Source organism: Solanum pennellii, chromosome 5 (assembly GCF_001406875.1).
Source record: "Solanum pennellii chromosome 5, SPENNV200".
NCBI classification, from domain to species: Eukaryota; Viridiplantae; Streptophyta; class Magnoliopsida; order Solanales; family Solanaceae; genus Solanum; species Solanum pennellii.
This window is the reverse complement of record NC_028641.1, coordinates 4,290,852-4,308,198: the sequence shown is the minus strand read 5'-3', so window position 1 is coordinate 4,308,198 and position 17,347 is coordinate 4,290,852. Positions and strand designations below refer to the sequence as shown.

The 17,347-nt window shown below is 32.0% G+C and overlaps 2 protein-coding genes across 2 annotated transcripts; both read left to right on the top strand.

Moving 5' to 3' along the window:
* Positions 1-4,314: 4,314 nt before the first annotated feature.
* On the top strand, positions 4,315-6,201 carry LOC107020661 (protein ASPARTIC PROTEASE IN GUARD CELL 1). The gene has a single exon (XM_015221119.2). It carries the CDS (start codon positions 4,402-4,404, stop codon positions 5,848-5,850), a length of 1,449 nt encoding a protein of 482 aa, XP_015076605.1. The 5' UTR covers positions 4,315-4,401; the 3' UTR covers positions 5,851-6,201.
* Positions 6,202-9,627: 3,426 nt separating this feature from the next.
* LOC107018749 (CTL-like protein DDB_G0274487) lies at positions 9,628-15,274 on the top strand. Its single transcript, XM_015219311.2, has 7 exons — positions 9,628-9,844; positions 10,935-11,401; positions 12,575-12,758; positions 12,877-13,101; positions 13,233-13,349; positions 13,759-13,992; positions 14,791-15,274. Exons 1-7 carry the CDS (start codon positions 9,764-9,766, stop codon positions 14,998-15,000), a joined length of 1,518 nt encoding a protein of 505 aa, XP_015074797.1. The 5' UTR covers positions 9,628-9,763; the 3' UTR covers positions 15,001-15,274.
* Positions 15,275-17,347: the final 2,073 nt, after the last annotated feature.

The window sequence follows — 17,347 nt, the reverse complement described above, 5'->3', positions numbered from 1 at the left end:
TGGGCCTTAAACTAAGAGCCTATATCCTTTATGGGCTGCTGGCCCTTTCAAATGTCAAATAGATTTGGCCCAATATTAAAAAATTTTCAAGATCGGCCCAATTGTTATAACCATTTGGTCCTTGATTTAGAGTCGGTTTGGATTGACTTAAAAAGTAATTTTTAAGTTAAAAATAAATAAAAGGCAAATTTGATTTTTTAACTTTTTGAAAGTCATTTTAAACTTATTTTAAGTTATTTCTAACCTTGTCAAACACTTTCAAAAATTAAAAATAACTTAAAAGTGTTTGACCAACTTTTAAGTCAAACCAGATCGATTCTTAGTTACAGTACTGAAATGATACCAAATAGGCCTCAAGATTGGATAAATCTACAGGTAAAATTCACAAATAACCACTTTTAGTCTTTATAATTGAAAAATAATCATAATCATGAAATTACAAATTCTACAAGGAGCTCTTGAATTGGTGAAGGAGTTTTATTTGTGAAATTTAAAACTCCATTTTTATAGTTATCTTTCCAAGATAATGCTGAAAAGTGTTCCATTAACTTAGTCTCTACTAAATCAACATCAAAAGTAGATTTATTTTCGCATTTCAAAGAGCCATTTTGGCAATAAAGTAGGAGGCCCTATATCATATGAGAGGGCCTTCTACTTTATTGCTTTGGCGAATTTGAAAAATAGAATGTAATTTCCTGCACTTCTAATCGTCTTGGCTTTTTCTAATGACTAATAACTCGAGCATTGGAACAAATATTGTGTGTTTGAACATCAAGGGGTGTGATGATAATTATAGTACGAATTTATCACACTTAACCAAAACTTTCAAGTTTGAATTCGAATAATAGATAGAGTAGTTTTTAGATTAGAAGAAATAATTGATCTTTAAGAAGATCACTATTGTTTATTCTAGAATAGCTTATATAAATCAGATAACTATTGATATATGCTTAGTTGGACGATAAATAAAGGTGTTGATAAAGGCATAAGCGAGGGCCATCAGAGCTATTATCATTTATTTTTCAGTTAAAGAAAGAAAGAAGACACTTATAACACTAAGGCGAAAATAGAAAGATTTATGCTTCAAAAGTAAAATTCTAATAACCAATTTCTATTTGAAAGATAATGACAATAATGATGGTTAGTAATAATAAAGTTACTTAGCATCTCTTTTTCAATTGCAATCCTTAAAAAGAGTTTTAAGCCTCGTGAATTCACTTTTTCTAATTATATATCTTATCTTACTAACAAAGTAAAGAGCAAATGGGACTAAAGTTATATTTTTGGGGCATGTTTTACATTTGATAATTAAAATTTTAACTAAATTTAAATCGCATATTATAAAATTTATTTAAGTCATATTTCGAATAAACTTTCTTCATATTTAAGATTTAATAGTCACACCACTATATCACAACTCGTATAAGTGGATCAAAGTGTTACTTATAAGAAACAAAACCCAAAGATTCTTGGGAACATTGACAGATGGGATTTACCTTTACTTTTTAAAATCTAATCAAATACTTTAAGTACGTTGAACCAAGGAATTTTGGTAGCTTTATCTTTTTTGAATATTTTTTTTAAAAAAGTATTGAGATGATATCCGTATTAAAATTTGATTAAATTTAAATTTATATAACTTATTTATAGGGTGATGCTTTCAATGGAATTTATTTTATTTCAAAGAATTCAAACTCGAGATCTTTAATTAAGATGAAAGGATCTCAGCCATTTCATCATAACGTAATCATGTCCTTGATAGGAAACACTTGCGAAAAGAGGAAGAACATCTGATTTCACTGACCAATTTCAAAACTACCGATATATCTTTTTACGAAAATAAGATATTGTGAGAAAGCAAGGATGCAACAGAAAAATAAAGAGTTATCACAGATAAATATTATGCATTAAATTATAAAAAAATTGTTATCAATTCAATTTAAGAACGAATTAATAATGAATTTATATAAATCATACTAAATACAAATTATCAAAAAATATATTAATAACGACTTTTATAAGTTACCATAAATTATATATTGTACTAGTCTGTAGACATAAAATCATCTTTCAATGTCAAAGTTAAACAAAAAATTTGAGTTTTTACATAAATTTGGAGAGACACACTTTTTTAATATTATTATTTTTAAATGTCAAAGTGGTTACTACTGTCAAAAAATTTCTCCTCCAATCACGTCTATTTTTTCTTTTTTTACTTTTTTGATGATGACAAAAAGAGACCAATTGAGATATTTTAATGTGTGCTCATGCCTCATTATTTTTTGTAATATAAGTTTTTACTAACATTATATTATATGATTGTGTATGTAAATGCTAATACAATCTTATGGAGGAAGACATAAAAAATCCTCACGTCAAAAAAGTTGGTATCACTTCAAAGTCTTTTTTGACCAATCATCAAACAACATAAAATTAGTTAGACAATCAAAATCATTATTCACATTGACAAAATTATACTATATCAATTATCATTTTAAAGTCTAAATCGAGCCTAACTCACATTATTTCTACACTTTTTTTTAGGTGCACATAAATCATGTTAGGTTTATCAAAGAATTGACTTTTATTCACTCGCTTTAAAGTTTCGATTAATTTTACTGTGTATAACATAAAGTTCATTAAATAACATAGTGACGACTAATTTATGCGAATTGACACTCTTTTGGCACTATTTTTGTTTGTTCCTTTTTTGAAAAAATTAAGTAAATATAAGCCTTAGAAATTATCTTTTCGAATAGTGTTAGATTTAGGTCTAATGTTTGTTCATATATTTTTCAATCATACATATAAAATATTAGATTGTCATGTAATATTTACGAATTTCTAGATTGTAATTTAATAGTTTGAAAGGGAAATTCTTAGACAATGGCATAAAAGTCCATAAGTTGCAAGAAAAAAAAATCATTTACTAAATAATTACGTCTTAACGAGAAATTTTTTAAAAATTTTATATTCTTAACCTATTATTTCTCATTTTTAAAATTTAAATTCGAGATATCTGATATGCGGTAATAAAAAAAAGGCCTTTGCTTCACCTTCACCACATCTTTGATAATTGCCATCATTCCAATGCACCATCTTTTGACCTCCTAAATCTCCTACATCTTGGCCCCATTTCATTCATCAATCCGCCTTAATATGCTCAACTAAATAACCCCCCCACCCCACCCCTCAAAGCCAAAATCATAATAATCAAATAAAATAACCTACTTCTAATTCTAATGGCATCCCCTTTTGGTGGAGTGAAGGGTGGGGAAATTGTTATAACCTTTTTTTTTTCAATTACAATATTGCCTAATCAACTTGTTTAACATGGTAATTAGAAGAAATTTCAACTTAGAGAATTCAAACAAGTAACATTGCTAATTTGCTATTTGAATGGTAACATTTTGATTGCTAAAGTTAAATATGATTAGCTGAAATCGTTCTAACTCTTATCGAAGAACACATTGTCAGATGTGAAAAGTTTTTGTTAGCGATCATCTAAAGTTGATAGCTACAACTCAAACTTTATATATATGTTAAAAATTTCACAAATGAAACATCAACACACTGATTGAGCTAGAAGCAGAAACTCCTATTAAAGTAAAAACAATTATAAACACAAAACACAATAGATTTGTAGTTATACTGATACTAGTTAACAACAAGGAATCAATTTCTTACAACTAACCTATTAATCCATAAAAGCGAGTATCACAAATATAAAAATTTACTTAAGATCACCACTCTTCTTTTTAACTAGAAGGAAGTTACTCATTTTCTTTAAAATGGTTTAACCCCATTCACTAATCATGTCTTATAATTTAAGTAAGTTACTCCAAAAATACAAAGACATGATTAGTGAGTGGGGTTAAACCACTATCTAATTAATGATCAATAAAGATTCACAAGGTATGGTAACAACTACCAAAGTACAATGCATTAATTTCTTTGATTAAATCTCCTTTAGATTCTTCTTTAAATTCAACACACCATAAAACATGCAATTAAAAAGCTTGTTTCATTAATTGAAATACTAATACCCCTCATTATTCAAACCTTGTTTTCTCCTCATTCTCCATTATTTGTCTCCTCCAACAAGTCCAACGTCACCTTTTTAAAGTTTATTTTTATCCTTCGTCTCGATATTGAAATCTTATTAAATTTAAATATATATATTCAATATAAAACATATTATGTTACGCCTTTTTATTATTAAATTAGTTAATATTTTAATATTTTTTTTTAATTAAAACTTAGTTAAATTATTTTGAAATGGGAAAAGTAATTATCTACCGCAGTATATTTCTGTTTGAAGTCTGTAATATATAAATCCAAAGCTCAGTCCTCATCAGTGTCACAGTCGCACTGTTTTTTCTTCTTCCGAGTCCTTCAACAATGGCGACATCCATTTTCTTCTTTGTTCTGTTATTCACCACAGTTCTCTCGCGAACAACTCCAGATGATACTTCAAGAACAAAAATACTCGACGTTTCTTCCTCCATTCAGAAAACTCATAATCTGTTCTCACTTGATTCGTCTCTGAATTCTCTGAAACATGAAGAAAATCAAGTTTCTTCATCATTGCTGAGTTTTCAACTGCATCCTCGAGTAGCAGTTCAGGGGACTTCACATAAGGATTACAATTCATTGATGCTAGCTCGACTTGAACGTGACTCAGCTCGAGCTAAATCACTTCAAACTCGTGTAGATCTGGTTGTACAAGGAATTGGGAAATCGGATCTCAAACCGATGGAAACTGAGTTTCGAGAGATTCAAGCTGAGCAAATTGAAGGACCAATTATTTCCGGGACGAGTCAAGGAAGCGGTGAGTATTTCTCACGAATCGGAATTGGTCACCCGCCGAGTCAAGTTTATATGGTGTTAGACACCGGAAGTGATGTTAACTGGGTTCAGTGTTCTCCTTGTGCTGATTGTTACCAACAAGCTGATCCAATTTTTGAACCTGCTTCGTCTTCGACGTTTTCGCCGCTCACTTGTGAAACGCAACAGTGTAAATCGCTTGATGTTTCTGAATGCAGGAATGATACTTGTTTATACGAAGTATCTTACGGAGATGGCTCGTATACCGTTGGAGATTTAGTGACGGAGAGTATCACATTTGCCGGTTCGTCTTCCGTTGAGAATGTCGCTATCGGCTGTGGACATAATAACGAAGGTTTATTCGTCGGAGCAGCTGGATTATTAGGTCTCGGCGGCGGCGCTTTATCATTTCCTTCACAGATAAATGCATCTTCCTTCTCATACTGCTTAGTCGACCGTGACTCCGACTCTACCTCAACTCTCGAGTTCGGCGGCGCAATTCCGCCGAACGCCGTCACAGCTCCGATGATCAAAAACTCAAAACTCGACACATTCTACTACGTAGACTTAACCGGAATCAGCGTCGCCGGCAATATCCTTTCACTTTCTCCATCAGCTTTCGAAATAGCCGACAACGGCGACGGCGGAGTAATCGTCGATTCAGGTACGGCGGTGACGAGATTGAAAACAGACGTGTACAACACGCTCCGTGATGAGTTCGTGAAAGGAACGAGACACCTGCCGTCAACTAACGCCGTTGCGTTATTTGACACGTGTTACGATTTGAAATCAATGAAAAGCGTTGAAGTACCAACGGTGTCGTTCCATTTTTCTAACGGGAATGAGTTAGCATTACCGGCTAAGAATTACCTGATACCTGTTGATTCATCGAATACATTTTGTTTCGCCTTCGCTCCATCGTCATCGTCCCTATCGATAATCGGTAACGTTCAACAGGAAGGGACACGTGTCCGTTTCGACCTGGTAAATTCTCTCATTGGATTCTCATCCAATCAATGCTAGTAGTAAAATTGTTTACTTCCTGTTTTACCCCTTAGTTAGGAAGTTATTTTCAATTTTGGTCAGGGCCTACTTAAAATAACTGTAACGTGATGAAGTGGGACCTGGTTCAGTGTGCGTGTGTGTGTTATTATTGCAATTTCAGTATGTGTTTTTGTATAGTAATTTATTGATAGTGTGAGGGGTATTAAGGGCAATCCGTTGGAAAAGAAGTGGATTTTGATTCGGGTGAAGTTGGACGTGGGGTGATTGATTTATATGGATAGCACGTAAACCTCTATTACGTTTAAATTAGTCGAGTTGATAAATTTCAAATATAATTCGTAAAATGAATCAAATTTGTTTTGTTCTCTCTGTCTGTAGCAGGCAATCCTTACTAGAATTTTGGGTTTTCCCTGACCCCATGTATTGGATTTATGGGCTCAATTGTTCACCTTTTAATTTGCTTAATCCCTCTATTAATCCACGTGAAGAAACTCACTGATCCATTCCAGCATAATTATAATGGGCTAATACTTGAATCGAAATGATTTGATTAATTTAATAATGAGCTAATACTTGAATTACATTGATTTGATTAATTTAAATTCAAGCTTCTTTCTTTTATATAATTGCTAGTATAATTCAATGAAATGTGCATGTTGTTTACTTTGAAACCCAACGTGTCTCGTGAATATGAAATTAAAAATGTATGTATTCTCATTCCAATGAAAAATTCATCTTAAGATATCACGTGCATCTTTTCGTAATTTTTTTTAAAAATAACATAATAAGGACTTGTTTAGTCATGCGATATAAAATTATAATATGAAATCATGAGATAAAATTAAAGTTTTGTTTGGACATGTATATGAAATGTTTTTATTGTATATTTTCTCATAAACATACGAATCTCACTAAGTTGTGAACTATTAAAATAGTCCAATTATATGTTATTGAATATAAATTGTAGTGAACTAATCTTTAATACAATCCTCCCACATAATACGGACAATCTCCTCATGTTGAACTTGCATTTGTCGATCATGTGATCGAGAAGACGAACCAACATTGTTATTTTGATCCATTTGTTGGTTAATATCATCCACAAGTATATTTTCATACTCATAGAGCATAAATGTTTCATCATTCCTTCTCGCAAATAATTATCTAACACTGCACAAGTTATGACAATTTTCATTTGTCTCTCAATATCATAATGGTTCATGCCTAGTTTCAATATTTTGAATCTATTATTTCAAGCTTTAAAAGTTTGTGAGGTTGTTTTAACAAAATATAAACTCGGAAATCATTTTTTGTGTTTAAAAAATCTCAAGTCATGATATGAAATTTCCATAATTCCATATCATGATTTTTGGAGAATATGATATTCCATTTCATTCTCATAGTATGAAATCATGACATGGAATCAGTGTAGAATCACATGTCCAAACATCCTTGTTGGCTTGCCCTTTATCGGTCTACCACATTTTTTAAATTTTTTTACTTGACCAATAATTCGTATATATATATATATATTATTATTATTATTATTATTTTTATTTTTTTTTTAAGGTGAAGCAAAATTTGACTTGAATTTAGCACCCTTATGAATAATTTACTTTTAATAAAATCAGACAGATGATAGTCTCTACTCTCCACAGACATAAATATATTTTAGTATCAATAAAAGCTTCTAGAATTTGTTGTTATATGCATGTTCCGGTTATGACACGTCCAGTGTGATACTATTAAAATACTACTTCTCCCCCTTCAATTTCTATAATCGTATTTTTTATCGATTTTTATTTATTCACGTTTAACTTAATATATATTTAAAAATAATTTTCGAATTCAATACTATTTGAACTGCAACAGGTTCAAGAGTAAAAATTTAACACCTTTTACGATATATATTGGTTATTATTATTTTTTTATTAATTGCGAAGCTAAATATATCATTTCATAAAAATAATACAGTTGAAAAATTAAAATTAATTATTGATAAACGACAATAATATTTTATCGCGCTTCATGATTTTTATACACTATGTCTATAATTAGAATGAGTTTATTGAACTATTACTATTACATTTTTGAATGGTCAAATTTATTAAATTTAAATTTTGAAATTACCTTTTTCGTATTTCATTAAAGTTTGTGGTACAAAAGTCATTTAAAAAGAAAAAGAAGGCTACCCCTTTTGTTTCTTCAATTTGGACCAAACAGAGAAGCTAAAAAGGAAAAACTTGCATTTTTTTTTACCTTATAAGAGGGCACCATTTCCATTTTCCTCTTAAATCGAACATAGGACAAGTCAAAGTATTGAAAAAATTAAATATTATTGATATAAAAACTGCGATGAAATGATAATTATTTTTTTATTTTTTATTAGAAATTTCAAATGTTAGGTTTAAAATTATCTTTACGATGCTTTATAACCTCTTAATAAGAGATTTTTCAATGCTAAAGTGATTTAATAAAATCATATAAATTACTAGTATTATATATATATATGTATATTAATTATTATTTTTTTAAAAAAAATGTTAGAAAGTAGCTAGGACGGTTTTAATTAAAGAATATAAAGCCCCTATATATTATATAATAGGTGTAGTGTTGCTATCTATCTAATTCCCTCACACTACTAACTTTTATTAATTGGATCATAAATTAGAAAAAATTTAAGAAGAACATGAACTTTTTAATACATTTTGGTGCAAGTAAGTATTCTTCACTTTAATTTGAAACGGTAAAATCAAATTGATTGATTTAATATAAATATTTATTAAGTCGTTATCATCATATCTTATTCTATGAAAAACGAACCTTAACCACTATATATGCGACTAAAGTAATACTATAAAAATGATTATTGTCCTGTCCATCTTACTGGCTTTATTAGGGTAAAGAAAACACAATTTTATCAACCTTATGTTGAATTTTCTTTGTTTATTTGTAATATTTATGTTTTCATATTTTGAATCTTTGTTTACTATTATAATGGTGAGAAACATTTTACCTTTTATAAGAAAAAGACTCTGGCATATATGTTTAAGGGTTATGGGATATGTTTGATTCATCTATTTCAAATTGAAAATTCTATTAATTATTATAAACATAAATAGTTTTTTTTCTTCAACATATATTACTATGTACGTTGCGAGCTTTAATTCATTTGTCGTCTATCTCTTGTTATTTTGTTATCGTATTTTGTGTTATAATATGTGTTTCAAATTTTTCTCAAGTCAAGAATCTACTAGAAGTAATTTTTTTATTTTTCAAAATAACTGAATAGAATCTCAATACATTTTAATCTTTTTAACTTCACTTATAAATCATATCGATATATTATTACAATTTTATTATTTAAATAATTGATTAAAATAGAAAAAAAATATCAAATAATACAACACCTTCCCCCCTTAACGAGAGTAAAATACAGTAAACGAACAAAATGGAAACAGGATCTTTGATCCCAATAATTTAGATTTAATATTTTGATTATTAAAATAATAATTAAATTTTTTAAAAGATTATCCAACGAAGAAACGTTGGCATTTTGCAAAAATATTCCCCTTTTTTCCTTATAATTATCTGCTGCTCTATAAAAATGCATTGAATCTGAATTTACGTAAAAAATTAATCATCTATAAATGGTATTTTATATCAAAAATATCTTTCGCTACGATAATAATGTTTGTATTTCCCAATTGTTAACGGTTACCTATCAGTTTCATTTCTAATAAATCCAAACAGTTTGTAATTAGTCAATTTTCATAATCCCCAAATTAAACTTCCATTGACTCTTATCCTCATTAATTCTCAATTAAGTTAATTTTAATTTATAAACTAATCTTTTTCTCTATGAAGAATTTATACCACCAATGTTACTTCTTCTCTCTGTAATAGTCGCCTAGATCAACGAATTTTCTCCATGAGTGATTCTCAGTTTTCTTCACTTTCGTCCTCCTCATACGACGGCTACGGCTCTCCCTCCGCCGCTACTCCGCCGCCGGTAAACATTTAACTACTCGCTCTTTTTTTTTTCAATTTTTGAAATTAACTATTGATTGTTTATTAGTGTAATTTTATGCTTATTTGTGTGAATATTGCGGTTGTTGTAGTTTAAATCGATGTTTAACAGTGAGTTTGTGAAGTAAATTCTATTGAATTTACAATTTTTAAAAGTATGTTTAGTTAAAATAAGTTGTTAATTAGTGTAATTTTACACTTATTTGTGTGAATATTGTGGTTACTGTTGTTTAATTTGATGTATTTACTAGTGTGCTTTTGATTTTAAGTGGTTGAATTTGCGAAAAAGAATTCGAATTTTTTGCTGTGGATGTGGATTTTTAGTGTTGGATAAATTTGTAATGTTAAATTGCTTTGAGTTTTTGGAATTTATGATATTTAATTTATTGTATTCTCATGAATATGATGGTGTTGACTGGATAAATTTGTTGATTTGACTTGTTAATTACTGGTAGAGGAAGGAAATGGTGTTTGTAAAATTAGTTTAGTGGAGAAATGATCTCATGAAAAGTTTATTTTTTGAATGGTTAAAAGTGAATATTAGTTTATGAAAGTTGTATAAAAAAATTGGAATGACTCAAGAATTTTGGACATTTTGGAAAGTATGTATAAATTGGGATGGGACGACGGAAGTATAAAAGATTAGTATGTTTATCAGTACTCAAGCTTTTAGTACTGATTATTCATTGTTTTGTGCTTTCTATTAATGTTAAATTGTTTTTCGTTCTAAATTCATTTTTGTGCTTATGATGTCTATCTCTTGTTCAAGTCCTGTCTAGCTCAAGCTTTTAGTACTGATTATTCATTGTTTTGTGCTTTCTATGAATGTTAAATTGTTTTTCATTCTAAATTCATTGTTTTGCTTATGATGTCTATCTCTTGTTCAAATCCTACTTTAATATTTTCTTCTCTTTGCACTTATATGTTACTTAAATGACTTCAGCATCTTAAACCACATAAAAACCACCATATAAAATGGAATCAAGCCGGGAGTACCGAGTCCTACTTGTGCTATGCAGACATTGAGAAATTTCAGATTTTAATTATTATTTATGTATGTATTTTGACTGCAGAATATGGTGGGGAATAGTGCTAGTGGAGATGATATTAGATCTCGACAACTCACTTCACAAGTTTCACGGCATTGGCGAGATGTGTTTTGGATGGGGGTATTCATGCTGCATCTAGTGTTGATAGGTGGGGCACTTGCAGTATTGGGGTTTAACAGGTTCAGGGAAAAGGATAGGCTCAAAATTGATAGGTTCACGAAGATGATCCTTGATAATCAGCCTGGTTTGACTGAAGATTTTTGGCCTTTGTATACAGTAGGTGGTGCTGTGGGAACAGTTCTGGCATGGGCTTGGTTGGTTTTGCTTGGTTCAAGTGCTAGTAACATGATGAAGTTATCGGTTCACATCTTGACAACATATCTTGCTGTGATCAGTGTGCTATGTTTCTGGCAGAAGCAATTTTTCTGGGGGGTTGCATTTTCTGTTGGTGCAGCATTGCAGTTTTTGTACGTAATATCAATCATAGACAGGTATAGCTGAAAATAATCATGATTTTTTAAAAATAAGAAAACAGAAAAGAATCTTGCTTTTATGTGTTTATCGATTTCTATCTGAGTTCAATTCTCTTTTACAAGATATCTAATCTTTATCCATCTGTTGGCCTAGTATTTTGTTTTTATTTCTCAGTGAATATGCAACCTGTTACCCAAATTCTCCTTTCTGTTAAGTCAGTTTGGAGAAAATTGTGTTGTTATGAGATTGTATAAAGTGAGAATTTTTCTAATATTTACTTTGTAATTTACATGTCTGTCTTCTGCTGGAGCATCAGCAGATTAACTTTCTTGAAAGAAATCTTATCTGGAGTCAGCCCTGTCATCCAGATTTTGAATGAAAGCAGGTTTCAAAGTCTATACTAATACAGCAATCATGAGGTTCTTAGGATTGAAAGTCATCCTGCCATTTTTAAGGAGGTTGCTCTCCCTGATTAGAAGTATTTGGGGTGGTCTTACGGATGGTTACTAAGCTTTCACTTTATTGTGCCAAAGAAAAGTCACTCAACTTTGTCCAAGTATAATGAAAAATGTTTCATTTGTTTCCTTCTAATGGCTTTTAGTGTTATCTGTACTTAGGATATGTTGAATGGCTTTATTGTTACAAAAAGTAGTTTAGTGATTTTTGTGACATTTTGGTAAAGTTAATTAACTTCCGTTATTGAAAAATAGTTCAGTAATTTTGGTACTATAAACTGAAAATTGATTGACCATCCATGAGATTAACCCTAAATTAAGAAGTCTGAAGGAGAGCTAGAAGTAAAATAATTTAGTATTCGATTCCTACGTCATATTTCCTCTTGGTAACTTCTAGGATATAGTTTAGATTGACGTTTAAAAACTTTATGGGTTTGACCTGAGGCAAATAAAAGCCTGTCATCAAGTGGAAGAATCCTCCAAGTTTTGAGGCAAGCACCACTGGCCCTTGCAGATTTCTCGGTTATGAAAAAAAAATTGATGGCCTCATAAACTCAAACAAAGCTATGGAGAGGTTTGTGCAAATTTTTTCTGAACTCTGGAAGCGTAGTGTATAAAAAGGATATCAAAGCTCAGAAAGCATATAAATAGAGAGGTCGAGATAATTTTTTCCAGATAAGGAACTGTTGTATAAGTTTCAGTTTTGTGAAAATATTTCTTTTCCCAATTTCGCAGACTTCCATTTACCATGTTGGTTTTACAAAGAAGTGTGAAGATGGTGTGCAGCCTTCCTGAAGTTATGGGAGTCTCATGTGCATTCATGCTGGTGATGCTTTCATGGCTAGTGCTTTGGTCTTTTGGAGTAGCTGGTGTTATAGCACTTAGTATCGGTGATGGTGGTCGCTGGTGGCTTCTTGTGGTGAGCTGGCAAGTTTTTGCTCTTTATTTGATTCTGACTCTAGGGTTCAGTCTCTATCAAGTATATATTGGTTATGTTGCCAAGAACATGAGCTGTCAATTGCATGTGTTTTGTACAGGTATTCTGTGTGAGTTTGTTTTGGACTGGCGCAGTTCTCTGTAACATTATTCATGTAATAGTGTCGGGCATGGTGTTTCTCGTTCTCATTCATGGTGGTCGGCAAGCAACCTCAATGCCTCCCAAACCATTGAAGAAATCCTTACGCTATGCTGTTACAACCTCATTTGGCAGCATCTGCTATGGATCACTTTTTACAGCCGCCATCCGGACATTACGGTGGAAGGTTGGTCAGCCTGTTCTTGTCTAATTGTCCATTATATTAACTTCTCACATGAAGAGTAAGATTTTCTCTTACATATTGCTTAACTGCATGTATGAACAGTTTTGATTGATTAGTGGTTTCGTATAATGCAGATTAGAGGAGTCAGATCAAAGATTGGGAAGAATGAGTGTTTGCTTTGCTGTGTCGATTTCCTCTTTCATTTGGTTGAGACCTTAGTCCGTTTCTTCAATAAGTATGCTTATGTGCTGGTAGGTTGTTAATAGTTTCTTGAAGTTGTGGTTGGTTTTTCAATATATCTGTAAAATATGTCCCTTCTCTTCAAATGAAGGTGTTACTTCACCTTCCAACTTCTGATCACCATTCAGGGATATCTCTTTGTCCAGACAACTAAACTCCTGATTCACGGTTTAGAAGTTATATCTCAAGTCTTTGTCCTGCTTAGGGGTGAGACAAGGATTTTAAGGAAATATGTGATGTAAAGTAGCACATCCCTAATCAGTTATTTCTCTCTGAGTAGTAATTTATGTTGAATTTGGTCTATGCTGCCCATAACAGATAAGAAATTATGCATTGTAGTGAATTTTTAAAAAAATTTCACCAGAAGCAGATGTCATTTAGTTAGTGAATTTGATGTTATTTTAAACATACTCCTTGCAGATTGCAGTTTATGGTAAAAACTTCAATTGCTCTGCACGAGATGCGTGGGAGTTGTTCCAATCAACTGGAGTTGAAGCACTTATTGCCTATGATTGCTCAGGTGCTGTTATATTGATGGGAACTGTTGTGGGTGGGCTGGTCGCCGGAACTTGTGCAGGAATTTGGACAAGGATCAGGCATCCTGACAGAGTGATGATGGTCGGTTCTACTTCCATGTTGATGGGAATGATCTTGGTAAGTCATAGTCAGCAGCCTTACCTCTCGTATTACTTTTAGTGCTTGGCTGTGAGTGCCTTTGAAACTTAATTGTTTAAATGGTCCTCAAGTTTTGTAATGATCTGATGTTAAATAAAGTTCAAAGAAATAAGAATGGTACTGACCTTTTCTTTACAAGTGATTACCTTCATCAGCCTTCTCTGTTTACTCCTACGAATCTACCATGTACTTGCTTACGGGCTCATTGCTCACTTGCGCTTCCATCTGATGTGCTTCCAAAGTCGGAGTTCAATCTGAATATGCTTGAGCACCCCATGAAATATAACTACTTCTACTGAGATTTTAACACAGTAATAGGTAATACTGAGATGTTGCAGCTAAGGTCACACTTTTATGAACCAAATTTAAACTAGTGGAATACATATCAAATTTTATTTCAGAACACAGTTACGAACTGTTAAAGAGTCCCACATCGGATGAAAAATGATGGACGCCTCCTTATATGGATTTGGGCAATCCTCCCGTCAAGAGTTAGCTTTCGAGTTAGACTTAGGCCTTACGATCCATTTCTTTACAGAGACTTTGGCTGAATCGTGTGATATGTGATCAATGAATGATCTATATCATAAAACGTAGTCTGTTCTTTCTTGATTATTTAAGTTCTTGGTGTGGGGAGGTACTACTCGACGAGATAGTTGAGATGCGAGAGACACCATAGCTTATTAGTTGCCAAGTTAGTTTGCCTTTAGATCACCACTACACACCATGGCTCTTATTTTTCCCTATTATTTATGTCACTATGATATTGGTTTTCAGGTCGGGCTGGCTACAGTTGTGGTGGAAAGCGCGGTTACATCCATATATATCTGTTACGCGGAAGATCCTGTGTTAATACAGAGATGGGATGCGGAGTTTTTCAACAAGATGTCGGAGATGCTACACCAGCGATTACAACACAGAAGTTCACGGGCAACACAAGTATTCACCAGCAGATTCGACAACCAAACGCCAGAAAATGCCGTCTAAATTTCCACCACTTTTAGAACATTCATGTCTTAGCTCCTTGTCTTCATATATTAGTATTTGATTTTGTCAATAGGTCTGTATATAGATTAAAATCCATTCTGGTCTATTTCCCATCTCAAAGGGAAGGGAAATAGAATACTTTTTAAGTTTGTTCTCTATCTTGAGAGAGAGAGAGAACACTTCACATCCCATTTGGGAAATTGTATTTGTGTTTATAACTAATGTATCGTTTGTTTCTTTTAAGATTAAGATGTTTGGACGTGAGTACACTAGATTATTTGTTTTCTTTAACATTTTCGATGATCATAGTTTGATTTATTTAATATGGTGTAACAGAAATTATTTGTTTGATGATCATAGTTTGATTTATTTAATATGGTGTAATAGAAATTATTTGTTTGATGAAGCACAATCTTGAAGCTGGCAATGGTGCTAGTCAATGATTCTTACCATAAGATGACAGGGAAGATCGATTTGACTCGAATCAGGTGGGTGTTGGGAGACAAAATTAAAACACAATGGGGTCGTTTGGTGTGAACAATAATACCAAATAGTTTTGAGATTAAATTATAGTACCAATTAATTTATTGATTGATTGGCAAGTTCGGGATAATTTATTCCAGAATTAATAATTAGTAATTGGATAAGTTATCCCTCCCTTTGGGTGGTATAGTAATTTGGGAATAATTTATCCCGAATAAAATAATAAATGACAAAAATGTTTCTTTCAACCCTTTTGTTACATCACTTTTTACATTCATGAAGGGTATTTTTGTAAACCAATAAATTGTTCTTAAAATTTATCATTTCGAATACAACAAATCAAACACTCAATAAAAAATAATCTTACTATAACTTATTACATCATAACTAATCTCATCATAATTAATCCTATCATAACGTGAATTTAAACTAAACTGTTGGGGAATGAGAAAACATGAAGTTTGTAGTTTTGATGGATGACAAAGAATTGAAGATTTGATCACTAACAAAGAGTCTTGATGTGTAACAAATCATTGGTTATCATCATCAAAAAGGGGGAAAATGTTGGGAAGTAGGAGAACAAATAAAGTAGTTTTGATGATTGATAAAGTGAAGGCATGGTGTCGTATGTATACAATTATGAGAGTTGCGACAAAGAAGAAAAAGTATTGAAGAAAAGAAGAAAAAGTGCAGAATTGTAAAGAAGGAAAAGAAGGAAACAAATATGGAAATAAATAAAGAAGGAAAGAAATAAAAAAAAAGTAGCAATTCAAGTCAAAGAAGGAAAGAAATAAAAAAGTAGCAATTCAAGTCAAAGAAGGAAAGAAAAAAGAAATTACAATTCAAGTCAAATAAGGAAAGACGTAAATATAGACAAGTTCAAGAAGGAAAAGGATTTGTAATTCCCTTCCTTGTAGAAGTTGAAGGCAAATCAAATCTATAAAAGGATCAAGAAGTTGAAAGAAAAAAATGTCTTTGCAATCACAAAAATCGAGAGAATTTTTCCAGCAAAGCCAGAACGATAGGTATTGCATATTCACGAAATATATCATCTTGAGAGTAGTATTTTCTGGAGAAAAAACGCAGGTCTTCGTCACAGAAACGCAAGGACCAGGTTCACCTTCATCACAGCAACATAAGCACCAGGTTCACGAAACCTGTTCTACTCAGAACTATTGGATATTGAAGTTTGATCAATTAAAGTCTAAGGTTATTAGTCTTTGTTGATTTGTTCTAGGTTTATTATTGAGTTGTAATAATTCCTAGATTTGTAACAAGAAGTGGGTTTGACTTCTTGGGAGTTGAGTCTTGAGAGATTTGTACAAAGGGTGGGTTTGGCTCTTTGTAGGGTTGAGTTTCAGTGAGGGTTGTAACAAAAGGTGGGTTTGGCCTTTTGGAGAGATCGATTGGAGTCAATCGAGGGAGTAGTAGAGATAAGACTTTTTGATTATTGAGTTGTAATCACAAAATCTTATAGTTGAATTAATAAAACGAGGTTTTTCCTTCCTTGAGTGAGGAAGGTTTTTAATTCAGTAAGTGTTTGTGTCTTTACTCTGTCTTTACTTAAAAGCAACTTACACGAACCTGGTTCGTGTTCTGGGGTAAGGTTTCTTCAATTGGTATCAGAGCAGGTCTTTTCGTTAAAAGATTCACACCTTGAAAAGACTCAATGGCAGCACCACCTACCCCACAAGAGGGAGCTTCACAAACACGACCACCACTGTTCAATGGCAAATATTATGGATGGTGGAAAAATCGTATGATGGACCATCTTATTGGCGAAAACCCTGATCTATGGGGAGTAATTCTAGATGGCCCAACCATACCTATGAAAACCGCAACTGATGGAATCACCAAAATCCCA

Excerpts from the sequence above, each read along its gene's own strand:
- LOC107018749 (XM_015219311.2), top strand. The coding sequence starts at position 9,764 with ATGAGTGATTCTCAGTTTTCTTCACTTTCGTCCTCCTCATACGACGGC. Across the intron at positions 12,759-12,876 it reads GTCGCTGGTGGCTTCTTGTG|GTATTCTGTGTGAGTTTGTT; the intron begins GTGAGCTGGCAA and ends TGTTTTGTACAG. Across the intron at positions 13,350-13,758 it reads ATAAGTATGCTTATGTGCTG|ATTGCAGTTTATGGTAAAAA; the intron begins GTAGGTTGTTAA and ends TACTCCTTGCAG.
- LOC107020661 (XM_015221119.2), top strand. The coding sequence starts at position 4,402 with ATGGCGACATCCATTTTCTTCTTTGTTCTGTTATTCACCACAGTTCTC.